The following is a 27,517-nucleotide window of genomic DNA, read 5'->3' as shown; positions in this document are numbered from 1 at the left end:
GCACCCCCAAGCCAGCGCCTCCGGCTGAGAGCTCCCTGTGGTCAGGTAGCTCCGAGCTAGTGGTCACACCCTGCTTTGCACAGGACCTTGGAGCTCCTCTTCCCAGCTGAGAAGTGGGGTGTGGGGTGAAGGGGCAATAGAAATACCCATGGGGGTGGGATTTCGTGAAATGATGCAGAAACCCTTGCGTGATGCTCAGCAGGGAGTGACAATAATTCCAACAGCTGGCGTGCGTGGGCACTGCCACAGGCCGGACACGGGCACTCACTGTGTCCTCCCAGCAATCCTGTGAAGCAGGCACTACTAGTGTTATTATCCCATTCTACAGATGAGCACACGAAGGCACGGAGAGGTGATGTGAGCTGCTCAGAGCGACTCAGCCCTCAATAGAAGCATCCCTTTCTGTAACCTTTGTTGGGAGGAAGGGGGCCAATAACCAGCTTTAGGATGAACCTCCTATCCTTGATGGGGGTCCCAGAGAAGGCCCTGGGCTGCCCCAGGTGGCACTCAGCAGGGGACCAGCTTAGGGATTTTGTCCATAAGACAGTGTCCTGTCTGCAAATGGGATTGTAACGCCTAGCAGCATTGCTCTGAGGGCCCAGGGAGGAAGGGCTCATGTAGCTGTCAGCACGCTACCACACACAGTAGGGCTCAGTCGATGGCTGTAAGATGGCTGTTGCTGATAATAAGAAGAGCAGGATGAGTGGCATAGATGTAAGCGGAGTTTAGAGCGGAGGTCCTTGGCCATGGCAGACCACACTGGGTCCTGGTCCACCTGTCAGACAGGTGGCTGGACGCCACATGCCAGCGACATGGAAGGTGTACACAGAACAGCAAGTGGCAGAACCTCAGGCCTCAGAATGTTCCAGCCGCAGACAACACTGGGGTCACCTCCTGTGGGGCACATTCTGGGCAGGGGACTCAAGTCAGGGCACCTCTGAGCCCCCTCACTGTCAGCAGGGACTTGAAGGGGAGGCCCGAGAGGCAGGAGAGAGGGGAGCTGGGCCTGGGGCTGGAGCCCATCCCAGGCACGAATCAGTCCCCGAGGCTGGTGGCGGTTGCACCTTGGCCCGGGGCCTCTGTGGCTCCTGCGGGCAGAGATGGAAGGCAGGAGGCATCTGGCCGCAGGCCTGGAACCAGTTGTACCCAGGAGGGTGGCCCGGGGCATGGGGATTCCCTCTCCGCCCTGTCCACTCTCTATGGCTCTGTCCTGGGGCTCGTCCCGCTGTAGGGGGAGGCAGCTGGACAGGGGATTTGGGGAAGGGGCTGCGTTCACCTAGTGAGTTCTGTGTGCCAGGCATTTTATGAGCTATGCCTCATACATTGTTTCATAGAATCCACCCCTATGCTGCTGCCACTGTTGCCCCACTTTACAGATGGTGAAACTGAGGCCCAGGGAAGGTAGGGTCTTAGCCAAAGGCACACAGAAATCAAGGGGCGGTCTGGGAGAAAAGCCAGCTATAGCGATCTCTCCCTCTACCCGCCCCCCCCCCCCCCGAGGCTGTGGTCTGGGGTTGCATTTTTAGCAGCAGAGAGCTGGGGAGCCCCTGCCACCCTTCTCCCTCTTCTTAGGGTCTCATCCCATCACCCCAACCCCTCTGCCACTGCCTTCGAAGATACAGATCCCACAGGGAACTTCCCAGTGAACAGCATCTTGGCTCATCGAAGCATCTGCCTCTGGCTAGAGAAGCTGGGTCTGGCCTGGGACAGAGTCTGAATCCTCGTCCCGCCACCCTCCCACTGACCGGGAGCTGGTCCCTGGGCGTCACGGAGACTGGGTTTCCCCACCTGTCACGTGGGACTCTGATACCTCCGTGTCGAGGTCAGGACGAGGATCAGGGAGAAATCTTGTGGAAAGAGCTGTACTTGGCTCTTATGCTTCAGAGGGCAGGCCCCCCAGGACCCTGCTCTCTCTTCCCTCCCAGCCTGTGGTTGGCTATTCATCGATGTTACTATTTTTATTTTTGAGCTCATTAGGGCATCATTCCGCAGCTCCCACACTAGATCAATCATTATAAACCCATGCAGGCCTGTGGCATTGCCGGCCAATGCATGACCAAACTAATCATACCACGCGAGTCAGAAAATGCGTCTGGCTGACATATAGGTGATGTCTGGCTTAGCCTCCCCAAGGTACCCGCCCACTTAACAGATGAGGCAATCAAGGCTCAGGGAATCCAGGGGCCCCACCCAAGGCCCCAGCGGACTTATAGCAGATTTGGGATTTGGGTTCCACTCCCAGCAGCCGTAGGGACTACTTCTGGGGCTGTCGATGGCCCAGAGCAGAGAGGTACCCCCCTTTTTGGGGGTCTGTGTTAACTCCTCCTGCACCAGAGTGCGAGGGCCCAGGAGGGACTCTGGGAACCCAGAGGCAATTTCTGCGGTTTCCCGAGTGATGTCAGAGCCTGTGGCTCACTCTGATGGCAGATCTGTTCTTCTCCAAGCAGGAGAACGGGCCAGCTGGCCAGCAAGCCGGGCCAGGGTGATTCACCCACAGCGGGATGTAGTTAGTGGGGAGCTGACTCGACAAAATGAAGGAGGGCCGAGGAGGCAGCGGGGCAAGGAGGCAGCACGGCCGCCTGCAGGCGGACCTTCCAGCTGAGCCATCGGGAGCGGAGGGAGGAAGGAAGAAGGAACCTAGAGCCGCTACCATACGACTCAAGGATGGTCTCAGGGCCAGCGTGGCGCTGCCTTGGGTTCTGACCCAGGCCCCATGTCCTGACCTCTGGCGGTCCCACCTGCACAGTGGGGCAGGGCACAACGACCAGCAAGGTTCCTTCTAGCAACTCCTCTCCTATCCTTTCTTTTTCTAATCCTCACCTGAGGATATTTTTTCCATTGATTTTTTTTTTTATTTTAGATTGAATGGAAGGGAGGGGGAGAGACACAGAGAGAGAAACACATCGACAGGTTGCCTCCTGCCCGTGCCTGACCAGGGCCGGGAATTGAGCCTGCAACTGAGGTATGTGCACTTGATGGGAATCGAACTCAGGACCCTTCAGTCCAGGGGCCGACACTCTGTCCACTGAGCCAAACCGGCTAGGGCACAACTCCTCTCCTTTACGGCATCTGGAGCCAAGGGAGGGGGGTGGACATGCCTCCCCTGCACCTGTGTGCTCCTCTGTGGCCAGTAAATGCTGGTGCTCCTCCGCTCCTTCCCGAGCCCCCTCCTGGCTCCCGCTGGGCGACCTCATTCCCCAGCAAGGCTCCCGCTCCCCTGTGCGTGGGGATGAGGGAATTCATAGTTTTAGTCATTGCGTGACTGCTCTCTACTTCCCTTGCTGGACCGAAAGCCCGGGAGGGCAGGGACCGGGTCTGTTTTGTTCTGGCGCCGGGCACAGAGACCGTACCCCATGCATGTGTGGGGCGTAGGTCTGAGGGCTCCTGCCTCCTGGCTGCCGTGATGTGAGCAGGGGTGAGCCTGCTGTGACCGTCCGTGCTCCCGCCGGCCCGGTATCAGGGGGCAGCTGCTTCCCACAACCCAACACCCACCTTTTCGCCCTTTGGTCCCGGAGGCCCGAGGGGTCCCGTGATGCCTTTGTGTCCCTGCAGGAAACAAGAAGGCGAGGCATGAGGTGAGAGCATGGGGGTGGGAGCACTCGGGAGGGACTGGATGAAGGACAGGGACTCGGAGATGGAGACACTGGGCTGTGCAGCCGGGCCCTGGCTCTGCCCCAACTTGCTGTGTGACAGCTGAGCAAGCCCGGGCCTCTCTGGGCCCTGGCCCCTAGACTGGCCGTGTGGGTCCCCCATACGCCTCTAAGGGTGGGTCCGCTTGGATGGTTGAGGACTCCGACCTCCGTGCCCTGGAGCAGGCCTACGACGAGACCGTGGGAGAGCGGTGTGTCCTCTGGGGCAGGGGCAGAATGCTTGCCAGTCCGTGGTCAGACCGCACATGTGGATTCCTCCGTGGGCCCCCAGCACCCTCTCTTCCAGTTTCCATCTCCTTTCCTCTCTCTCCTGCTCTCCTCCCCGCTCCTCCCCTCCCTGGGGACCTCTTACACACACAGGACCCACCGCTAACTGAACAAACCAGGCCTTGCACACACCTTCACCTCCCGAGCCTCCGATTCCCTCCCTGAGCAAGCCCTCTGCCGCGGGGCCTGGTGCCCCAGATGTGCATGTGGGTTTGGCTGAGCCGCCTCCAGGGATGCCAACTTGGATGCAAAACCGGGCCAAGGCTCTTTCCTCCCACAGAGCGCAGAGGCGAGGTACACGGCACCCACCATCAGAGGAAGGACTCAGGGCACAGAGCGAGGATCTCTGTCCACAGCCGCCCGCCCCCCCGCCTGGCCGCCGATGGTCCCCCCCTGGTGTGTGGGCCCCGGTGCTCCCTGGGGCAGGGGCGACTAGGACTCCCCAAGGGCCCGAGGGCTGGCCCCCAGGTGGGAGGAGGTGGAGGTGGAATTGCGGGGGGGTGGGGGGTGGGGAGGTGAGATTTCCTTACATCGTAACCGGCCAGTCCCGGTTCTCCTTGGGCCCCCATCCGTCCTGGAGCGCCCTAGGAGAGGAGGAGACCGCGTTGGTACGCGTGTGGCCCGCACAGCAGGGACTCAGGCTCGCCCTGCCCCCCGGGCTCCAGCCAGCTTAGCCCAGCAGCCTGGCACTGATATTTCACCCAGAACCCTGGCCGGAGGTCAAGGTGAAGAACAAGTGGCATCGTCCCCTCTGTCTGAGGCTCCCCTCCCCCCAGAACCTTCCTTCTCCCAGCTCCAGTGGTTCCTGAGAGCCAATGGCTCAGTTTTCCCCAATTCTGTGAGCAGAAGGGTTATAAAAAATTAAACTATATGAATTACAGTTCAGTGATATGTAAAACAACGGCAACAGGTACTCAAAACTCCCTCCTTGCTAATTAGTTTACATTTTACTGTTTATTACCTATGCTCGGAGGGTAGCGTCTGTGTGGTGGGAACACTAGCTAACAGCGCACCCTGAGCATCTGCCCCAACTGCACATTCTATGACGTCGTGTTGGCAGCTTGAACTCAGCCCTGGTGGCAGCATTTCCACCAGGACACAGGCAAGTGCCCCGGCCAGCACGGCTGCTGACCACACACTGGCAGCTCAGAGATGTGGGTCACCCTCGTCTGCCACTCCCCTTGCTCCTCTTAGGGTCTCCTTCCCGCTGCAGCGGTCACCCCCGGGGCCAGCGATGGCTGGGACAGCATCAGAGCCGTCCAGGGAGCGCAGCAGCTTTGCCTGATCCTCGTGATCCTGTTACCAGTGGGGAATCTCCTTGTTTAAGAAAAGCACACCAAGAGCCTGGTTTAATTAAATTAAGATGAAGCAGGGCTCATTCATTCGGGTCTGCAGGAGGCCAGGACCCGTCAGACAGTGTTGTGTGCGCTCTTCCAGCTTCTGCAGCCCCCAAAGGGACCCATGATGCAAAGGGAGTGGCTGAGACAACAGGGGTTCAGCCGACAGCTGGAGTGGGGAGACCTCCCTTTCTGCCCTTGGCCCCTCTGCCCATGACTGACCCCACCCACCCCACGCAGTGTTCTCACCGTTGGTCCCAGGCTGCCCCGGGACCCTTTAGGGCCTGGGGTGCCAGGGGGTCCGGGGTCTCCAGGGGCTCCCATCTCACCCAGCTGTCCTTGGTAGCCCTTGGCACCCTGCAGCGGGAGGAGAGACAGGCGGTCACCAGGCCTCTGGTGGGAGGAGGGGGAGAGGAGGGGAGAGGGTGGGGGCCACGGGTGGGTCATGGCAGGAGGAGATGGGGGGATCTTACCTTGGCCCCGGTCCGGCCCTTCTGGCCTTGCTTCCCTGGTTTTCCTTCAGGACCCTGAGGGAGAAGGAGGGAAAGGAGGAAAAGATGAGAAAGGAGGGACAACTAGGCGGGTTCACGCAGCATCACAGCACTCGCTCTGGAGGCCGATTGCATGGGTTCCCAGTTGATTCTGCACTCCACGTCCACATGACCTAACTTCCTGTGATTGTCGTATTTGTCTGCAAAGTGGGGACAGAGCCGAGGATTCAACCTGATGATACAGTGTTGTGCTTACAAGGCGCCTAGTCCATAGTCGGTGATGGATAAACGGCTGTTGCCATGGTTTCTGTTAGGGGTCCAGGCTGTCCCAATGCGAACTGCTCCCTGCACTGAGCTCTCTCCATGTGCCATGAATTGTTCCATCTGCCTAGCGACCCCGAACCTGAGGCCCGATTCAGACTCCCTCCCATAGAGGTGGCAGCCAAAGTGCCCAAAGGTAAAGCCACCTGCCCAGGGCCCCTGCTGACCCACAGCGGGGCCTTGATTCCCTGTCCAGGGCGCGGGTGCCAGCTGGTGACACCAGGCAGGCAGGAGACATGTTGTAGGCCCTCCCTCCTCTCTGAGATACTGAGCGTCACTTCTGCTAAGCCCTGAGGTCACATCCCACTGACAGGGTCCCCCCTCTCAGGAGCTAGGGCTCAAAGGGCTCCTCACAGGAGGGCACTGTCCCAGGAAGGCCAGCTGCCTTTCCCACTCTTCCACTGGGGCACCCAGGATATCCCTTTAATAGACCACGCTGCCTCTTCCCCCCAAGGCATCCCCGAATGCTACTCTCTCCTGCGCTGCCTCAAGTGGGGCGGGGGGGAGGGTGATGGGGAGAGGGGAGGGCAATCTGGCTTTGTCCCCATAGTTATCAGGAAACTCAGTTCGAGGCAGGGGTGGGGAAGGTGAATGAGTGTGAGAGAGATGAGAAAGCAAGAGAAGGAGAAGAGGGCCCCAACCCTGGCCCACACTGGGTTGGGACATAGCGGGTAAGGCAGACAGCACTTCTGGCTTAGAAAGGACACCAACTAACCTCAGAGGAAAGTCCCTTGAAGGCCCACCCCTCCAAGAGAACTTTGAAGAACACCTATGTTCTTGGCAGGCACTGAAGAGCTGGTTTGATTCGATCCCCTTGGCTGCATTAGCCGAGGCACATGTTGTAGGATGAGGGAGGTGATGGTTCCCTCTCAGAATAGGAGTTGCCTTCTCAGAGGAGGCACGGACTAATTGCGGTGGAGAAGGGGTCGGAAGAGGGGATCCTAGAGGAACAAGGATACACCTGGGCTAAACTAGAGGGACTTGGTTCCCGGTGCAGATTTCGGCAGCTGCCCTGAGGATGGCCCGAGAATGAATCTTACAGGCAGGCCGGCTTCGATTTAGAATAAGGGACAAATGTCTGCTCCAAAGACACAAAGTGGCCAAAGGGTGTTGGAGAAGACAGCTTTGTGCCGAAGGGAAGTGCTAGCCACACCATCCTGGGGACCTCAAGTCATAAGGAGTGGTGGCCCTGCATCCCAGTGCTTGAGTCTTCCTGTGACCCTGGACAAGCCCCTGCCCTTCTCTGTGCCTCAGTTTCCCCACCTTTACCACGAAGGTCTTGAACCAACCTTGCCCTGTCCATGTATGGCACTGAGAACTTGAAATGGGGCTACTGTGACTGAAGAACTGAATCCTTAATCTGATTAAGTTTTAATGAACTTAAATTTAAATGTAAAAAATGGACAATTAAATTATTGGAAAACTTTCAAGTATGTTAGGAACAACTTGGGATATGAATCTACATTTTCAACTCTGTATTTTATGAAACCTAAACACAGACCCAGTTTTTTTTCCAATAATAATTTAGCATCTGAATTGAGAGGTGCTATACATATAAGCTATACACTGGGTTTCAAAGACACAGTATCAAAAATGCAAAATACCTTATTAATAATTTTTATATTGATCACATGTTGAAATGTTTGTATTTGGGGTATATTGGAGCTAAATAAAATGTCGCCACCATCAATTTCACCTGTTTCTATTTACCTTTTAAAAAATGTGACTATTAGATCATTTTAAAACCACACACGTAGCTTGTATTCTGTTTCTGTCAGACAGCCATGGACTTGACAACCCCCAGGTCTCTTGCTCCTCTAGTAATAAAATCCTAGCAATGGTCACGGCCTCAACCATGGCCAGGCAATGTTTCCACACTCCACCTCTTATCTCATTCAATTCTCAACATAGAGCTCAGAGGAAGGGATTACTTATCCCATTTTAGAGCTAAAGACACTGAGGCTCAGTGGGACGAGGGCCTGGTCTGCAGGTCACCCAGCCAGGTCAGAAATGAGACGTGAGCCCTCCGTTTCTAGGTGTCCCTGGGCCCCGGCTAGTCCTGGTTGGGGGATTGTGAAATCAGGATACAGGGGCTGGTGGGCTTTGCTGGTGGACAGAGGTGACTGCAGTGGCTGACTCCTTGTCCGAAGGAGAAATGAGTCAGTGCCCAAGTGTCCAGTACAGGGCCAGGGAGACGGAGTCACCCCCGGGCGGGCGGGCAGCTGGCCACTGGTTCCGACGGCCCTCTGCAGCTGGGAGCGTCCCCATGGTGTGGGAAACCCTGAGCAAGTGCTGGCGCATCCAGTGCGGGGAGGCCACGGGGCCAGAAGGAAGACTTTCACTGGGCCCCCATCCATATAGATGTATTTCTGGAAAAGCCCTGGTGGCTCATAAAATTCTATTTTTAAACACTCAGCTGTTTCCAGCCACAGAGTGGGAGATACTTGTCCTGCAGTCCTGATGCCAAAGAGACTCAAATACAGGGTTCTCACCACCTCCGTCACCCGACACACACTCAGTCTGGCCTCAATGATCCTCTTTCCAGCTCCAGTGACAACAAAATATGAACATAACACTGCCACCACCACCACCATCACCACCACCAAAACCACCAGCATCACCATGCCCACTGTCATCACTACTGCCACTGCAATCACCATCGCCAACACTATCACTACTACGATCGCCACTATCATCATCATCACCATCACCAAAATCCCCACCACCATCCATCATCACCACCGCTACTACCACCATCACTGCCATCACCACTATAACCACCATCATTACCACTATCACTACCACTACCATAATCATCACCACCAAAATCCCCACCACCATCCATCATCACCACCGCTACTACCACCATCTCTGCCATCATCACCATGACAACCACCACCATCACCATCACTACCATAATCATCACCACCAAAATCCCCACCACCATCCATCATCACCACTGCTACTACCACCATCACTGCCATCACCAGTATAACCACCATCACCACTATCTCTACCACTACCATAATCATCATCACCACCAAAATCCCCACCGCCATCCATCACCACCACTACTACCACCATCACCGCCATCATCACCACTATAACCACCACCACCACCATCACCACTATCACTACCACTATCATCATCATCATCATCATCACCACTATAACCATCACCACCATCATCACCACCATCACCACCAGCTTCTAGTCATTTCCTTTCCCAAATTCATAAAGGCAATCTTTTATATTTCTGTTGCATTTTAGAAAGCGCTTTCCTATCCAAAGTTTTCTCTTCATCAGTGAGAAAACCAAGGCTCAGAGAGAGGCAGTGATCTGTTCAAGGTCATGCAGAGAGTGAGATCAAGGTCATGAGCCAGATCTTAACCTTTGGACTTTGGGTCTGGGTCTATTTCTGCCGCACACTTTTGCCCTTTCCACAGTTGGGATACTCAAAAGCTCCCTAAAAAAGGGTCCCTGGAATGTCGGGACTCAAAGTGATCTCAGCACACATTCCTTTCAAATCCTTCATCATACCACGGGCAGGACCCAAAGAGGGCAAGGGTATGTGGGAGGTCACACAGCAAGTTCCTGTTGGAGAATCGGGGCCAGCTTCCCTCCCGCTGAACTCGTCCTGTTAAATTCAGTGTGGCTAGTGGTGGTGGGGGGGGGTGGGGGGGGAGGGGAGGGAGGTTGGGCAGGATGTGGTCGGTGGGGTAGAAGGGGGCTGGTTTGTGCAGGGTTCATGCTAAGGAGAGTGATATTACTCTGACGGTACTGGGGAGCCATGGGAGGTTTAGGCAGGAGAGGGAGGACCACAGCAGAAGACCCTGAGGTGCCTGCTGCCAAAAGGCCTCTCCCCCAACTGCCTAAAATAGGCACGAATGTCATTTGCCCCCAGGAGCCCTCCGTGTGGCACGCAGCCATGTATACTCACCCGGACGCCAGTGATGCCAGGCGGGCCAGGGGGGCCATCCTCGCCCATCAGTCCCTCCTGGCCCTTCTCGCCACGCTCACCGTCAGGCCCTGCGTCACCCCTGTCCCCCTGGGTGGGAAGGGAAGGAGGAGAAGAGAGAGAGAAAGAATAAATTAGTCATCAAGCCCAAACCTCAGGGCTCACTCAGACGTCCACAGCTGACCAGCTTCTGCATTCATTCTCTGACGGTACCCTGAGCTGCCAAAGGATTGTGCTGGCACAGCCCCATGGCACAGGGAGCATCCCTGACATGGCAATTGCTAGTGTCCATACCTGGCTCAGGAAAGAGAAGACCCTGACCACCCCCCACCCCGCCGCCCCCATGAAGTTCACAGGAAGGGGAGACTAGGGTTCTCTCTCTCTCCAATGTAGGCACACGGGGAAGACAAGAATCGTAAGAAGCTGAAATAAATTTTTCTAAAGGAAAAAATTCACCCAATTCTGATTCTCAGAACTTCCCCATTTTCCTGAGTTGCATTTTCGACCTCTGCTCACGTGCAAAGTTTACAGTGTTCATAATGAGAGGTGATGGTTTTGATGGCTGTGAACCAGTCTCAGAGCAGCGAAACAGTGGTTCCAAGATTGCACAGCCAGTTAGCAACGAGCTAAGCTTTAAAGGCAGAGTCCAATGAGACTGCACGGTTCTATAGTTCTTTTGTTAATATCTTCCTCTACTGGGAGCATGTTTTCTCATTGCTGTCTGCTCTGTGTGGCTCTCGTTCTCACTGGCCCCAGAACGTTCCCTCTGGCGAGTGGGCGGCAGCTAGCACTTGTACAGAATCGCGCCGCCCATGTCCCGCTGTGTCTGGCAGGCGGGCTGTGCCAGAGGGGGCATGGGCTGTTGCCCTTGGCCCCATGGGCAGAGTAGGTGCGGGGGGTGCAGCCTAGGCAGTGGCCGCAGAACGCTGCCTCCATTGGGGCTGGCAGGCCCGGTGGGACCTGTGGCCCGTCTGAAGGTGGCTCACTGTGACTATCAGAGAGACCATAGGGAGAGGGTATGACGTCATGCGTGTAGGAAGGGTGGGCGGGGAGCGGGCTTAGAGAAGCAGTGTCTTTGCCAGTTTTGTTTCCTGGCGCCACACTTTACGAGGGACTCGGATAAACTGGTGTGCGTCCCGGAGAAAGAGCGGGTGCAGAGGGCATGAAGCCGGAGCCTGGGAACAGGGTCACTGAGAGCACGCACTGCAGGCCGCTCCTGCTGGGGCTGGGGCTCTGGGTGCAGGGGGCTGGTGTGGGGGGTTGCTAGGGCAGTTTCTAGCTCAGCCAGGGAGGACTTCCCAGTGGAGAGGGATCCAGAGATGACACAGATGAGGGAGAGAGACTCCAAGCTATAGTGTGGGCCAGCATGGAGCAGACCTGGGCTCCAGGAAAGAGAGGCAGGTTGCTGTCTGAGGCTCCTTCCTACCGAGATTCTCAGATCCCAAGCAGGGCCTGGCGTGGAGACAGGGGTGGCCTGATGACACTCTTGCATACCCCCCTGGCTCCAGGATTCCCCTTCTGGCCTGTGGTCCTGGCCACCCGCTCTCCCGGCTCTGAGAGGCAGGCAGCCTGCTCAGGTGGCTGAGATGCTTTTCGGCCAAGGGCCTTGGCCCAGGCCCTGCAGGGGCTCTGGCTCCAGAGAGCTCCCACACCCCCACATCTGGGCTCCCACACAGCTGGGCGGGCGGAGCGGGGGGAGTCCTTGTGGATCACATGCAGAATGGGCTCTGGGGTGCTGAGAATCCCAAAGTCCTAGGACATCTGCCAATGCACCGAAGAGGCTTGCAAGTTGCCTAGTCAACTCTCTCCACTTACAGATGAGGAAATTGAGGCCCAGAGAGGCAGAGACTTCCCAACACCACACGCAAGTCAGCGGCAGGGCACTGGCGAGCGCCAGGGTACTGGCTCCTTCTGATGCCAAGGTTCAGTGCTCGGGGGACAACACCTCCCTCACCTCTGGGGTTACGCTGCCTACATTCCAATCTCGCTGCCACTTCTCACCAGCTGTGTGACCCCGGGCAAGCCCCCTGGTTTGTAAACTAAGCACGTGCTGGATAAAGGCTCGCTGTGACCAAGAGTCGCCACCACCGTCCTCAGCACCATCGACGGGCTGGCTGTCAGCTCTCTGTTCACTGTGAAGTCTGTGCACCTCCCAGGGGTTGTTTTCACTGGGAAGGTGATTGTCAACAAACAAACGCCATAGAGAAAACGGGTTCTCTCCCGGGATACAGGCGGGGACCCGGGAAGACACTGCACGTGGGTGTGACTCCTCTGGCCCAGGAACTGGGGAGGACTGGCCCTGGGGGGAGGGGGGGGGTGACAGAGGGAGCAGCCCGGGCTGTGGAGCCACGGCAGGTGCTGGAAGGACTGTGTGAGGCACCAGACCTGGGACCCCCTCCCATCCCACCTCAGCCACGATTCCAAGGAGCAGAAGGTGGCTGCCCAGAACCGGGCAAGCCTCCGTGTCCTGCCTGTTTTCTCGCCTGTGCCCTGGGGATGCTAAGGGATCTGGCGCACAGGGCTGCTGGGGGGATTACATGTGTCCACTCAGTAAAGCTCCTAAGGCGGGTGGTGCAAGCACACGGTGGGTACACAAAGCATTTTAGCCAGAATGTTCTTCAACATTACTGACAGGGAACAGGCACTTGGCACAGGGCGTGGAGGGGCTGCCGGATGCTCCCGTTTACACCCTCGGTGCAGCCGGGTTGAGAGAGGCAGACAGGGGGCGCTCTTGCCCTTGCGAGATAAATATAGGGCAGGTAGATGGAAGCCAGCAGGGGCCTGTCCCAGAGGCATCCCGGGAGAGGGGGAAGCTCTGGACCAGAGCAACTGCGGGGGCAGGGAATGGGGGTGGAGATGTAGGGGTGGGGGAATTCCGGCCCAGAGAAGAGGGGTGCTCATCATGGAGAATAAATGGATGACAGAAGGAAGACCGGGACATGGCACGTGGGAGCCTGGGCTGGGGCGGGAGAGGGGGGCACTCACACAGTGTTACTGGTCAGCACTGGGAAAAGCCCACTCTTGGGTCAGGGATGGAGGCCAGAGACAGGCCTGAGCGGGAGGTAGGGCTGGTACCGGAGAGCAGCACCAGCACGTCCTAAGGTTCTAGCACCTGCGGCTGACAGATGACGTGGCAGGTCTGCATTAGGCCCACAGGCTTGGATGCCCAAGAGCCCTGGGTTTGAATTTTGGATCCTCCACTCACAGCAACAGACACTGGACGAATGCACCTCTACCTCCCTCTGAGCCCCAGTCTCTTCCCCTTTAGGGTAGGTACACGGTGCAGAGAGCAAGCCAAGGCTTGGGTCTTGGCTGTGCTAATCATCCGCTGTGTGTGCTTGGGTAAGTTGGCTAAGCCCTCTGAGTCTCTCTTCATCTCTCTGTTTATCTAGGACTTAGCCCATAGTATTGATCAAGGTGATCCATGTAGAGGACTCGGCAGAGTACCTGGTACATGCGTGACTAGTCCTCCATAGGTGGTGCTTATAGTCATGGGTGGTGATGATGTTTTTCCTGATCTTTTAGGATTTGGAAGATAATCGATATCAGAGCTGCTGGTGTTCAGGTACCACCCTTAGCCAAGAGAGGCTGCACTTTTGAGGAGAAGGGAAGTGGGGAGGAGTGGAGGGTGGGATGGTCCTCAAACCCCCCTGAGCAGGTGGGGACAGTGGGCAGGGCTCACCCTCACCCACTCTCCATGGGAACAGCCTGAGGTCTGCTCTCGGGGCTTCAGGAGAACATGGTGTTTCTGGGAGAAAACTTAGGGACTGGATGGGAGGGCAGTGGGAGGACAGGGAGGGGCAGTTCCAGGACACCCCTCCTCCCCAGACCTTGCGCCAGAGGACACTTACCTTCAGCCCGTCGGGCCCTGCAGGACCACTGTCACCTTCGAGGCCCGGCTCTCCCTGGAAAGCGTGGTGGGAAAAGACGAGGAGACATTACTTGCGAGGGGCCCCCTGTGCTTTTCCTTCCTCCCCCTCCTTGGAGCAGGACCCCCAATCCCTGATCTCCGGGCAGGGGGGCCTGGCGCACACACAGTGGGGGCTGACTCTGTGAATGAGCAGGGAGGTTGAGGCGCCCACTCAGTTTCAAGAAAGGAGAGGCAGACGCCCAAGCACAGCCTGCCATCTGCAGAGTAGGCTGGGGTGGAGGCTGCATGAGGTCTCGAGTTAGAAACTGCTGGTCACAGAGCCATCCTGGTTGGTTGGCTAGACCGGGAGGCAGTGCGGCCGAGAAAGGCTGAGAAAGGCCTTGACGTCAGGCAGACCTCAATGGCCCCACTGGGCTTCCCAATCATTGACCACAAGCAAACTACTCAGCCCTCACAGGAGTCTGTTCTCATGTGAAGATGACGAGCACCCACAAATGGTAATGGGTGGAGATGCTATTCCTGGAATTGGAGTGAGTCCTCACGGAACTCCTTGGTGGAATCCCATTTCTCAGATGAGGAAAGTGAGGCCAGCCCTCAGGCTTTCTTGCCAGCAAGTCTGGGAACGATACCCAGATCCGGATTAACCCAAAAGAAACTGATTTCTTGGTTGCAGGCCTTCTCAGAGCCTTGAAAATGCTACCACTAATATGTAAGGGGGAACACCGAGCCTGCAGTGAGTCCCAAACGTGCTGACCACAGAATGCTTTTCTTGGAAGCCCACCTCTACACTGTGGAAACACTGCCCCACCAAGACAGACTGACGGAGGCTGTAGAGACTCATGATCTATTTCTGCAAGTGAGGAAACAGGCTCAGGGAGGCTGAGCAAAGCCCTCCCTCACCCCAATTTGTTGCAACTTACCCGCTGCCCAATGAGGCCTTGCTCCCCAGGGGTGCCCAGAGGCCCAAGGTCACCCTAAAAGAAACCAAACACAACTCCATGTGGCTGGGTAGGGTCAGCCCCAGCCCTCACTAGCTCTGACTGGGGGTGGGGTTCCTTACTCCCAAGAACCAACACGAAACTGACGAACACCAACCAGAGCCCCTGTGGCAGCAAGCCCTGGCCACCTCCCCCATCATCATGGCTCACACTTCTGTAGCGTGCTCCAAGTGCAGTGGGCCCTTTAACAAGGCTCGGGTCAGGGGCACAGTGGAAGATCTGCATGCAACTAGAGTCGCCTGGCATACGCAGGTCCCTAACCTCGGATCTGACCCTTGGACAACGCAGGTTTCACCGGCACCGTCCATCGAAAAAGTCCTTCTGTAAACGAACATGCACAGTGCCAACCTGCGTGGCTCAAGGGTCAGTTGTACATTTTTATTTCACACATTGAATTCGCACAACAGCTACCAGGAACGGCATCTCCTTTTTGTAAGTGAAGACGCTGAGAGGCCCGGGGTGACTGAGGTGCCCGGGGTGACGTAACCAGCCCGCGTTCATGGCTAATAAGGAACAGCTCAGGTGGTCTGGCTCCAGGGAGTGACAGCTGGGAGATGGCAACTCTGGCTGGCCACCGCGTTTACTCTCCCTGAGAGCTTTGAAGAGCAACCCAACAAGGAAGAGGCCCTCAATAAGCCACAGTCAATGTCACCCCCTCCAAGGGACCCCAAAAGGGTCTCTCTCCTGCGGTGATTTCCAAGCTCCCTGCCTGTAACTCTCTCCCTGCTGGTGCCTGGGGCACAGGAGGAAGCCAGCTCTGAGCCCTCAGCCCTACCCAAATGGCCCCACATCTATCTGTTTTATCGATGGGGTGGTTTTCTGCATTGTTCAAGCTGAGACTGACAGTCCCAGGCCTGGCCCGACTCCCTCTGAATGGCTGGGAGATGCAAGCACAGATGGGGGTCCCACAGCCTCTGGAGGACTCCCCCAGGCCCTGCCTCCACAATGCCCGCAGGCCACCAGCATCATCGCTCATCAGCTGGGGGCCTGCTGAGGGGCAGCGTCCTCTTCCAACAACGGAGCGGAAGGCAGCTCTCCGGGAGCCTAGGTACCCATGGGCGCTTATTCCCCGCAGGTGATGGGGAGCATCAGAGCTGAAATGCAGATCGTATCGGGAGCCAGGAGGTAGGGCCGCCCCACTGTGGGGGCTCTGGGCTGGCTGGGCCCTCTGCTGTGGCCACGGCCAGGCCCAATCCCCAGCCAGGTGCACGTAGAACCCACTATCCTGAGCACAAGAAAGGCCTGTTTCTCTTCGGTGGGGTTTCAACTAGTCATTTTGCTCTTTCCTTCCTCCTCACCTTCATCCCGGCTTCCCCAGGAAGGCCCGGTTCTCCCACTGCCCCCGGCGGCCCCTGCAAGAAAATGCCATTGGTCCCTTCTAGAGAAAAATGCCATGCCTCCCTCTGGTTGTAAGGAAGGCCATACTGAAGGAGGCTCAGAGAGGGCGAGGGCCGTGCCCAACGTCACACAGCGTGAGAGACAGAGGGGTCTGGGAGCTCGGAGCTGGGACTAGGGGAATGGAGGTGATTGGGCTCAGGCCGCTGAGCTGGGGCTGCCCAGAGGACGCCGAGCCCTCTCCCTCTCCAAGAGTGTGGTTTACCACATTAGGAGCCCCTTGGCAAGCACGAGGAGGAAAATTTCATGATTCACATAAGGCCAGGGGAGGGAGCCAGCAACTGCTGTGCTCAGGGCTGAGTGATTCCAGCCCTTCTCTCTGCAGCCGGCCAGGAGGACAAGGGCGGGAAGCGTCCCTGAGTTATCGCCATCGGCATGGCTGCAGCCCTCGCGTAAACCCTGGGGCTCAGTCTTCTCCTGTGGGTAAGGCAGGGGTGTCTGAGGCTCCTTCTGAGCTCCTGCTGCGTGACCTTAAGAAGGCTGGTTCTGCAGTCAAACCCAAGCTGGTCGCAGTCCAGCAGGGTAGGGGCGGGGCACTGCTGCTTTCCCTGGTGCCAAAAAGAGGCACTGCCAACCCCTACCCCCCGAGGGTCTTGGTGCCCTGCATCCCACCCACTGCCCCTGGGAGTCCAGCTCCGCACCCTATGCCATTCGAGGGCACCTACCCTCTGCCAGGGTCCTACCCTTCAGTCTCTGCAGCGACCCCTAAGGAGGTCGGCGTGGAGGGGCTGACACCTCCTTAGCAGCAGCATGGGACAAAAAGGGTCCCTCAGCACTCACCTTGGGTCCCATCTCTCCTGGAGGGCCAAGTGGTCCTTGGGGTCCCTGAGGGCCCTAGAAGACAGACAGACAGACACACAGACAGTTGGGAGAAGCCAGCCTGGGCCTCTTTGGGATCGGAGGCTTGATAGCGCAGTCTGGAGGAGTGGGTGAGGGTGAGCACCCACAGAACTTGCGACTCCTGCAGCCCACACCCCATCATGGACCACACTGAGGGTCCACCCCCTCCCATCCATCTGCACCCTCCTGTTCACCCGTCTAAAGCCCAGGGGGCCCTCCCTGCTCAGAAACCTTCCCGCTCTGGGGCCTCGCTCACTCTGTTCCCTCTGTCTGGATGCCCTTCCACTTCAGACCCACTTCTGGAAACCCCCACCCAGGCCCTGGCCAATTCACTGTTCAAAAGGGCATCTGCTAGGCCCTCAGGATGTGGGGTTGTGGTGTGGCCTGGGGACAGGAGCCACCTGTGCTTGCCCTGCCCCAGTGGGGACTCTTCCTCCTGAGCCCCTGGAGGCTCTGTCCTCTCCTCTCCATCCCGGCAGCACCGCTGCACAGCCTCCTCGTGGGGCCTGACATTCGGGCTGTCCCCACCGTGTCTGGCACCCCCGCTCCAGCCGCACTGGGCTCTGCAGTTCCCAGGCAGCTTGTTAGTTTAACCTCACCCTCCCGCACTCCCGCACTCCCGCCCTTCTTTGGCTTTTCACTGTGCTAAGCACTCTACACACATTTTCTCCTGTCATCTTTACGACAGGATGGCAAAGGCATGAGGAGCCATGATTCCCATGTTACTAGCAAGAAAACGGAGGCTTAGACCCCGCCCAGAACCCCTGAGCTCCCCAGCCAGTGCTCTCCCCACCAACCGAGGCTGCCCCATCAGCCCAGCACTGTTCTCTCCAGTGGGACCCCCTGGGCCATGCCATCTGCCTGAGCAAAGATGCAGATCGGGGAGGGAAGGGCACTTACTGGTTCTCCTGGGAGGCCCTTGGTACCAGGTGGGCCCGAGGGGCCGGGGATGCCCTGCAGAGACAAGCAAAGGTGACTTTCGTCCCTCGTGGCCTTCTCCACCCTGCCTGTCCCCTTGGCCTCAGTCAAGCCATCACAGCTTATGAGGGTCCTACCCCACTCTCTGCTGGGTGACGGATGGGGACACTGAGCCCCAGGGAAAGGCAGGCTGCAGGGTCTCCAGGGCAGGGAGTGGGCACCTAGAACCTCTGGAGCTTGCGCAGCAGGATGGGAACTTGGCTTAAGGGGCTGCCATCCTCCCACACAGCCCATGAAGTTTCAAGAACTGGTGATACTTACAGGAAAGCCTCGTGCGCCCAGGTGCCCTCGCTCACCAGCTGCACCCTGGAAGCACATTTGGGTTCATTAGAGGCACGTGTCACAGAGCAGGGAGCGGGGAGGGGTTGGCAGCCACGGCCTGACGTACCTGCTGCCCAGGCTGGCCCAGTCTGCCCTGCGGTCCTGGGGGGCCCTGCGGGAAGCAAAGCACTCGGAGGTGGAGAGGGCACTGGGAGGCCCTTCCCAGAGGAGGGACCCGCATTCCCTCCCCTGGGACCCACCCCACTCCCAGGGGGCAGGTGGGGCACTAAGGGGATTGGCTTGCCGTAGGTGCTTCTGAAGGGAACAGAAGCATCCTGGGCTCTCAGGGGCCCTGGAGGGGTTTGGGGTCCTAGGGAAGGGGCCAGAGGCCACACGTGCCTCCTCCTCCCTCACACGCTCTGCACTCTCTCTCATTCACATGCTTTCTCTCACTCTCACTCTCAGCCTCAAAGCTCCTTCTCCCTTTCCCTGACCCGTGACAGCACTGGGGAGAGGGGTCTGGAGGAGTGGTCGGATAGCTCTCAGGAACGACCCCACAGCCGTTCAGGGACCCCTGGCTGTCCCCAAGGGGTCTGGTGCTGAGGAGGGTGTGAGCTCAGGTTCCTGGATTCCTGCCCCATCCTGGGAGGTGAGAGGAAGGGAAGGCCACGGGGGTCCGTACCTTCAGACCCCGGGACCCCTGCTCCCCAGCTGGTCCGTCTGGTCCTCGGGGGCCCTGGAATAGGGAAAAGGGACTAGCACAGTGGACAGCAGGGGTCTCCCTCGGGCTGGGAACCAGGAGGGTGGGGCTGCCTAGAGCCCTGGGCTTTTCACTGCTGGGACCTGAGGTGCCCTCCTCCTCCCATTTCCCGCTCACTCCCACCCTGAGGTGGGTGACCCCTGGGCAGTGTGCCTGCAGAGAGGGCTCTGCGGAGGGCTCGTCTGGGTGGACTCAGCTAGAGGCCTTGCCATTCCAGAATGGGCTTGGTGGTACATTTAAACCTTTAAGGAGACCTTGGGCGGTCAGCCAGCCAACCCATTTCACAGACGTGGAGACTGAGGGCCAGAGCCGAGAAACACATGGCCAAGTCACAGACAGGTCTTCAGACTCTGCTGTCTCATGCTTTCCCAGAGTGCACTTGGGCATAAACAGGTATATGAACCACAGTCCTGGGGAAACGGACAGAGAAGGACCTGGCAGCTTCCTCCCCAGCCGAAGTACAAGCTACTCTGGCCTAGCTCACACGAGGAAGGGCATGAGCAGGACAGGGGCAGGCGGTTGCTCTCTGGAGTTCTGGGCTCAGGTCTGAGCCTCGAGACAAAATTCTTGGCCTTATGAGAGCTGGCAAAATTCCCCCTTGCACCCACTGCACAGATGGGAACACTGAGGCCAAGGGAAGTGACTTGTCTAAGGTCCCTTCGCACATTAGCAACTGGTATCCCTTCAGGATGCCACCCACTGCCCGTGTTCCCCTTCCGTGGGCTGGGACACGGATGGGAGGGGGTCCCCTGGAAAAGGCCCCGTGGAGAAACTGTGGTGTCGGTTCTGCAGGGGTCAGAGGCCGTGCTGGGGACACACAGAGGACCCTATGAAGGAGGCTGGCCCATCCAGCCTGGGAGCTTGGGGACTGGCCACAAAACAAGGCTGGGGAAGTGTCTGGGTGGAGGGAGGGTGAGGGATGAGAAAACTGAACAAGAAGAAATTACTTAAAAACGGAACAGGGAACTTTTCAATTACTAACTGAGCTGGAAAAAGTGACGCTTCCTCTTATCAGCTGCCCGGGGTTCCGGATGCTTCAGCTCCACACCACAGCCTTAGATAGCGTCTCACGGGCCAAATGAGCTGGAATGGGAGGTCCCGGGATGGTGGGGGTTGCAGCTGGGTGGTTTGGCTGGGAGCCTTTGTTCCCAGCGTCTCCACGCTTAGAGCCCAGTGGGGTCCAGTGCTACACACCGTGGTGCTCAGGAAATGTTATGTCTTAGAGACAAAGGGCTGCTCATCGCTCAGCCTCAGTTATCCCAGCTCAGAAACGGGGATGAGAAATCTTTGCCGCAAGGCAGGAGTAATGCCACAGGCAGCTCAGCAGCCGGCCTGTATAGTAAATGCTCAATAAAACCTGGTTCTGCCAGAGGAGGCTGCAGGCTCCCAAGGGTCAGGGCACAGAGGCATGGCTCAGAGAATCTGCATACAGTCCCTTCTTCAGAATAGGAAGCTTATATCCTGCTGTGCAGAACCGGCTGAGGGTTTTCACAGGTTCAAGACAACGCTTGGTGACAGGGTGTGTGGTGCCAGTTCTGGTTTTGCTGCCAGCTTGCTGTGCGACCCCAGGAAAGCCCCTTCCCCTCTCTGGGCCTCAGCGTCAGGTGGACACAGCCAGACCATGTGATAACCTGACTCGTGGAGAAGGCTCTAGTGGAGATGAAGCCAGATTGGGTCATGGAAGCCAGGACAGAGGCTGGGCAGAAGGGTGGCCTTCTGGACCTTTCTGAGAGATACCTTCTGGCCGCCGGCCTCTGTCTCTCATTGAGGCATAAACCTCCCTGGAAAGGGAGAGCTCTGGGAGTGGGGCAGAGGCCCAGCAGTGCCGAGGGCTGGGCTGAAATCACACAGCAGCCTGCTTATCTTAGGAATCAAAGCCTTTCTGGGAGAAAGGTTATGTGATCTGTAATCATAGTAACTACAAGAGCAGCTGCAGCCATAATAGTGAGAGCTGTTGTCTTCCTTTTACAAGTAAGGAAACAGCCTTGGTCACACAGCTGGGAAGTGGGAGAGCTAGAAGTTGAACCCAAGTTAGCCAGTTGCCCATCTTTCCCCCCCACCACTATTCAACACTGTGTATCAGTGTGAGAGTCAGCTCCCCATCACAGCAGGTGTGCAAGTCAGGGCCTCGAAGAGCCTGCCGGGAAGGCTTTGCACTGGGGCAGGGTGTTAGAGAAGACACCATCTAAAACCCCAGTTCCCCAGGGTCTCTGCTATCCCCTGGGAGCACCAGAGAGCTCCAGAGCTGGGCTGGCTCGGGAAGAAGAGGACCAAGCTTCCTGTCTGGAGGGAGAAGGAGGCAACGGGCCCCAGCCTCCCTCTCCGCCCCCGCTCCACTGTGTAGGGCAAGGAGCCAGGGCCGCCTCACACCCGCACCCTGGCTCTGACCACTCTGCAGCTTGTCCTGCATCCTACAGGTCCCCCACTCCTGACCCTCCTTCCTCAAATGAGCATGACTGACCCACCCCACTGGAGGCAGGCCCGGGTTTCTATCGAAGCCACATGTCCGTTCTCTGGGAGCCACTTCCCAAGAAGATGTTTGAAGTCACAGCTGGGGCTTGGTGGGGAGGAGCCCCTGCCTGGGACAGAAAACCTGGCCAATCGCAGCTCTTGTGAAAAAGGGATGGATGATAGAGAGGGAGTGAATAAGTGCCAAGCACGTTCTACACACTGCTGCCTGCCAGGAGCTGACCTGTGTGAGGCACTGAGGAAGGGATGTAATCCCCACGGTTGGTTCTGCTGCTGACCCATTTTACAGAGGGAAAAGTGGAGGCTCACAGAGGGGACGTCAGGATTCAGGTCTGCTGACCTCTAAGCCCCACTCACAAGAGCAGAGCCCAGTGTCAGCACCTGAATCTCAGGAGCCTCCCAACTCCCTCAAAGTGGATGTGTGGAGGGCGAGTGGAGTCTGCCATTGTCTTCTCCTAGCACTCTGCCCCAGCACGCAGCTTCCTGGCAGCTCCTGTAGGCCAGACCCGCACACCCCTGTGATGGGGAGCTCACTCCCACACTGATCAACAACAGTGACTGGTAGTGGGGAATAAAAGTGGGCATTCAGCTGACTTGAATTCAAATTCTGGCTCCTTGCAACTTCCTCCTAACATCACCCACCACGCCTTAGGGAGGTTAAGACACGGGACTGAGGTCCCAGAGCTGATAAATGGAAAGACTGAGATTTGCCCCTATACCTACCTGTCTGACCCCAGAGCCTCTGCTCTTTCAAATGGGGCCCATGGACCCAAACTCCATCAGCAATTCTACCAAGAACAGAGGGTCTGGGGCTCATCGTGCCTCTGGCCTCAATCCCTTAGCGGTCATGTTTCCAAGGGCAGAAGGGTAGAGGACTGGGGTGGACAGCAGGGCCCATCTGCATGTGGGCAGGAAAGCAGCAGGACCTTGCAAACCTCCAAGGGCATTCTCCACGGCGCATATGGGGAAACTGAGGCCCCGAGAGCAGCAAGGCCTTGCTAAGGTCACAGAGCCAACCAGGAGCTGGGGATGGGGGCTGCTCAGAACTGAGCTTTTTAGCAGCACAGTGGGTGCCTCTCTAGGTCCCCCACCTCCTCAGCTACCCCATCTGAAGTGGGCAACAGTGGCCTGTTAGGCAGGGAACACGGGGGGCAGATCCCACAGGGGTTTTTATAAACTATTTTTTATAAAAATGCTCCTCAGAAGAGAGGCTTCAGGCACCTATGAAAAGATGAGACTTCAGATTAGAAATAGACAATAGGCCAGGATTTGCTCATTCACTGTTAAAAAGTGCCTCATATTTGCTCTTAGGTATTTTATTTATTTATTTTTAAAAATATATTTTATTGATTTTTTACTGAGAGGAAGGGAGAGGGATAGAGAGTTAGAAACATCGATTCAGCTGCCTCCTGCACACCTCCTACTGGGGATGTGCCTGCAACCAAGGTACATGCCCTTGACCGGAATCGAACCTGGGACCTTTCAGTCTGCAGGCCAACACTCTATCCACTGAGCTAAACTGGTTAGGGCAATTCTTAGGTATTTTAAAATAAATGAGTCATCCTTCTATGTCACACATAAGACAGGTGCTGCTTTGCCAACATTAGAATGATATAAACCTTTAGATGTACACTTAAATGGTTTGATTTTGAATCTTGTCAGATCCCACAGGTTTCGCATTCCTGCCAAACCCAGCGGGGGAAGGGACTGGAGTTCCTGAAGCTCCCCTCCCAGCCAGAGACTTTGATGTGGCTGGGAGCCTGGGCTTCCTCAAGCTGGAGATGCATTCTTCCAGCCACTGCTGGGGAGGGGTGCTGGTGAGGGCGGGCGTGCAGGGGGGAGTGTGGAGCTGAGTGAGCTGAGGGGGCCTGAGCCTTCATCTGGAGGGAGTGGGCAGGGCCTGGGCCAATGTAGCTCAGCCTTCAGCTCCTGTGGCCTCCAGGAGGCAAGGTACACAGGTCAGGTGGCTGTCCATGGGCCTCGGTCCACTTGCATAGACCCAGGGCATGCTGCTGGGAGGGGCCCTGCCGGCCCGAGGAATGCCTCTCAATCTCCCCTTTCCTAGGCTGACTGCTCAGGCCATCTGGTTCAGGGGAAAATTTAAAACCGCTTGAAATTCAGCCAAGGGAAGCATAATCGTCACCGATCCCCAGTATGGCGCTTGGCTAGCAGGCCCGGGCTGCCTGCACTACCTGCACCATCTCGTTTCCTTTTTACAGGCTGCACGGCCTGGCACCTGAACGCCAGTGGGTGCCGGAAACCCCTCCATCAGCCCTCCCTGCATGACTGAAAGTCAGGCTGCATTCAGCGTGCAAAAGAGCCAGATCCACTGGGTTCAAATCCCAGCTCTGCCACTTTCTTGCTCTGCACCCTGAGGCAAGTGACTTAACCTCTCTGTGCTTTAGTTTCCTGGTCTGTAAAATGGAATTAAGAGTAACACCTACTTGATAGGGTGGCATTGAGATTAAATGAGTTGATGTATGTGATAAGACGGTGCCTGGCACATAGTAAGTACTAGAGATTACCTCTTGCCACCGTGATCAGACCAGCCCTTGCTTAAAACTCTCTATGGCTCCCCACTACCCTTGGAGCAGAGCCCATGAGCCTAGCTCTGGTGTCTGAGGCCCCGCTTGGCGTGGCACCTGCTAATTCTTGGTCCCATCCTTTTCCCCTGTCCCTCTGTTGGGGATCCCTAAACATGCCACCCTTCTCTTGCCTGCGGGCTTTCCCTTGGCCTGCAATCTGGGACCAGCTCAAGCACCGCCCTCTCCCTGAAGCTTCCCTGGTACCCTGTCCAGGTGAGGTGCCTCCTCCAGGCTCCCAAGCTGTCCCATGCTTTCACCAACTACACGCCAATGACCCTAAACTGGCTGTTTGACCAACTTGATTGAATCAAAAGGCAAGCAGGCGTCATGCCTGTCCTGGTCTCAGCGGCCGGCACAGAGTGGGTGTACATAAAAGGTGGCTGGACGAACAAATGAACGCACAAAGCATTGGGACCACAGAGCCCATCTGTGCCCACTGGATGGCAAGGCCTGGTGCTCAGAAATGGGTTGGAAAATGGGTGGGGTCCCAGAGTGAGCCTGGAACCCTGTTTGGTGCTGGGAAAGTCAGGACCTCAGCACGGGGCGGGGGGCAAGGTACGGAGGGTGGTCTCCCCAGCAGGGGACCAGTGCCAGCTCCCGGGGGCTGGGCCTCACTTACCCGGCGTCCCTTGGCTCCCCTCATGCCCGGTGGGCCTCGAGATCCTGGAGGACCCTGTGGGGAGAAGAGTTTGGAGAAGCCCTTTGTCAGGGAGTGAGTCAGCACTGAGGGCGAGCAGCAAGGGGCACAGCCTGGCCTCGGGAGCGGCCCCCTGCCCAGCTCAGCAGCCTTCCCGTTAAAGGCTGTGGCCCCGGGGGAAAATCTATCCCACTGGGAGAAGCAGAGGAGAAGCTGCAACCCTGAGCAGGACTCCGCCTGGTTCCTGGGCCTCAACCCTTCCTCTCCTTCTCGGGGAGGCCTCCCTGCACGAGCCGTTTCCTTCTTTATCTCAAAATCAACAAGCAGAGGCTACAGGACACTTTCGAGAAAAGACTCTCCTTAAATTCCCATTTCCTCTTTTTTTGTCGTTAATCCTCACCCAAGGATCTTTTCTCCATTGCTTTTCAGAGAGAGTGTGGAAAGGAGGGAGAGAGACACATCGATGGGTTGCCTCCCCCACATGCCCTGATAGGGGACAGGGAGCAAACCTGCAACCGAGGTATGTGCCCTTGACCAGGAATCAAACCCTGACCCTTTGATGCGTGGGCTGATGCTCTAACCATTGAGTCCACCAGCCAGGGCCCATTTTCTCCGTCTCCCCCTATCTGCAAGGAGAATGTGGCAACCCAAGTTCTGTCCCGCACCCTGACCCCAACTATCATCGGAGAGCTCCCTGAAAGCCTGGAAACAGGCCTGGGGAGGGGTGGGGGGGCGGGGACCAGACCACAGCCCCGAGGTGAGGGAGGGGAATGCAGGCTTGCACAGGGAAGGGGGTGGTGGAGAGGTGCAAAGAGAAGGGCACAGGCTGGCCCGAGGAGGATGCCAGTTATCTTGGTTTGATGTTGGAATGACAAGAAGAGGTGCACGGGAGAGACAGGGCGGAGGGACAGAAAGCAGGGCTGGCTTTGTTCCTAGCACTGGCCCCGCACAGGCCTGTGGCAGGGAGTTAGGAATCTGTTGAAGGAATGATGAATACGCAAACAACTGAAGAGAACAGAAGGTCGGGAGGGAGAGAAAGGAGGCAAAGAGAGGGAGCAGGCGGTCTCGCTGCCTAATTTCTCTTCCCGGGTTCCAGCCCCAGCTATACCCATCAGGCAGCAACTGCTCCCAGTGGCCGGTCAGGACCCCTCCAGAGCTACTTGCAAATCCCAGCTCTGCCACTTACTTATTCTGTCGCTTTGACAAGTGACTTAAACTCTTTGGCCTCAGTTTCATAAACTAAACAATGGGGATAAGAGGATAGAGCAGCTCAGCAGCCAGTCACAGACTGGGCATGCTCCTTTCACAAGGAAGAGGGGGTGGCCTCAGCCCCCTCCGAATACCAGAGAGCCCAGCTCTGTTTGCGGCCTCAGTAACAACTCCTGCAGCTCCCATCTCTCTCTCCCTATGGCTTCGAGGGGTGCGCACCCTCCGGCTGCTGCTGGGTCCCAACCCGACCCCTGGTCAGCAGAGCAAGCAGGGTGTGAAGCCAGCTTGGCCCAACAGAGAGGCAGGTCTGACTCGTGGACGGTGGAGACCACGAGGACTGGTGAGAAGGGACCACTTTATGGAGGGAGCTCAGACAGCAGGAAGGCACGCGATGCGTCCCTGGGAAATCTCAGGAGCCAAGTCTCGACTTAGCGGCAGTAGAGCCAAGTGCTTCCACGGGCCAGCTGCTCCACCAGAGACCAAGGTTCAAATCCCGCTCTGCCACTTACTCATTCTGTCAGTTTGGCAAGTGGCTTAAATGCTTTGGCCTCAGTTTCATCAACTAAAAAATTTAGATAAGAAGAGCCTCGGCCTCCTAGAGCTGCTGAGAAGACACAGTGTCCTGGCTGGTCCCCAGGAAAGGGTAGCAGCTACCAGCTCTCTTAAAGGAGAAGACCAGAAACTGGAGCTCTCAGGACCTGACTGTGTCCCCGCACCCAGCCATGGGGAGGATAACCTTGATGGAACTCAGGGATTGCAGAAAAACATGGGTGTTAAAGTGTTTGGAAAAGTGGGAAAATGCCAATCGGATACGAACAATATTGCCAGAAATGTCCCTGTACGAGTAATAGTCTTATTAATACTTGTGGTAATTAGTGTAGCCAACAAGTAGTAATTATTATTACTAAGACCATTCATAAGCACTTAGTATATGCAGGTAGTCTGCTGAGGAATTACGTCATGAACGAAATCATTTGTCTCACAGCACTCTTGTAATGAAGGTAGTAGTATGCTGGCTTACAGATGGGGAAGCTGAGGCTCAGGGGAGCTGTGGGTGTTGCCAACAAGCACACAGCTAGTAGGTGGGGGCCCAGGATTTGACTCACATGTGTCTGATTCTACAGTCGGCTTTCTGACCTTGACCTCGGTGCTCTCCGGCTTCCCCAGCGGCACTAGGGGCAGCCGGCTGGCGGAAGGAGCCCCACGAGATCCAAGGGGCAGCCCCAGACTGCAGCAGTGAAGGGTCACTGGCAACCCTGGGCTCTGATTTCACTCAGTCTGGGCCAACCCAGTGAACAGATGGAAGCACAGAGGAAATGGGGCGGGAGGACGTCAGTTGGGCTACGGGGGTAGGGAATTCTCAGGAGGTCAGCACCTTCCTCCTATGCGCTGCCCTGGATGTCCCCACTGTTGGCCCACCTCCCACTGGCCTTCCATTTTGTCCCAGCAACTCCTTTCCAGGCTTTCTTCTTCCCACTGGACAGATGGGG

General features: G+C 57.0%; 1 protein-coding gene across 1 annotated transcript in view; it reads right to left on the bottom strand.

Annotated features, from left to right (window-relative positions):
* The window catches only part of COL27A1 (collagen type XXVII alpha 1 chain), a 152,012-nt gene that overhangs the window by 17,363 nt on the left and 107,132 nt on the right, over nt 1-27,517 (bottom strand). Inside the window, exons 30-43 of the mRNA XM_070431107.1 lie at nt 24,801-24,854; nt 19,050-19,103; nt 18,495-18,539; nt 18,368-18,412; nt 18,029-18,082; nt 17,069-17,122; nt 16,192-16,245; nt 14,816-14,869; nt 13,876-13,929; nt 10,007-10,114; nt 5,728-5,781; nt 5,504-5,611; nt 4,448-4,501; nt 3,493-3,546 (exon numbers count right to left, since the gene is read on the bottom strand). Coding sequence (XP_070287208.1) covers nt 3,493-3,546; nt 4,448-4,501; nt 5,504-5,611; nt 5,728-5,781; nt 10,007-10,114; nt 13,876-13,929; nt 14,816-14,869; nt 16,192-16,245; nt 17,069-17,122; nt 18,029-18,082; nt 18,368-18,412; nt 18,495-18,539; nt 19,050-19,103; nt 24,801-24,854 — 846 coding nt within the window. The remainder of the gene's footprint in view (nt 1-3,492; nt 3,547-4,447; nt 4,502-5,503; nt 5,612-5,727; nt 5,782-10,006; nt 10,115-13,875; nt 13,930-14,815; nt 14,870-16,191; nt 16,246-17,068; nt 17,123-18,028; nt 18,083-18,367; nt 18,413-18,494; nt 18,540-19,049; nt 19,104-24,800; nt 24,855-27,517) is intronic.

This window comes from Myotis yumanensis, unplaced genomic scaffold (assembly GCF_028538775.1).
Source record: "Myotis yumanensis isolate MYYU_CA2020_CCGP unplaced genomic scaffold, mMyoYum1.0.hap1 SCAF_12, whole genome shotgun sequence".
NCBI classification, from domain to species: domain Eukaryota; kingdom Metazoa; phylum Chordata; class Mammalia; order Chiroptera; family Vespertilionidae; genus Myotis; species Myotis yumanensis.
This window is presented reverse-complemented; position numbering and strand designations above follow the sequence as displayed.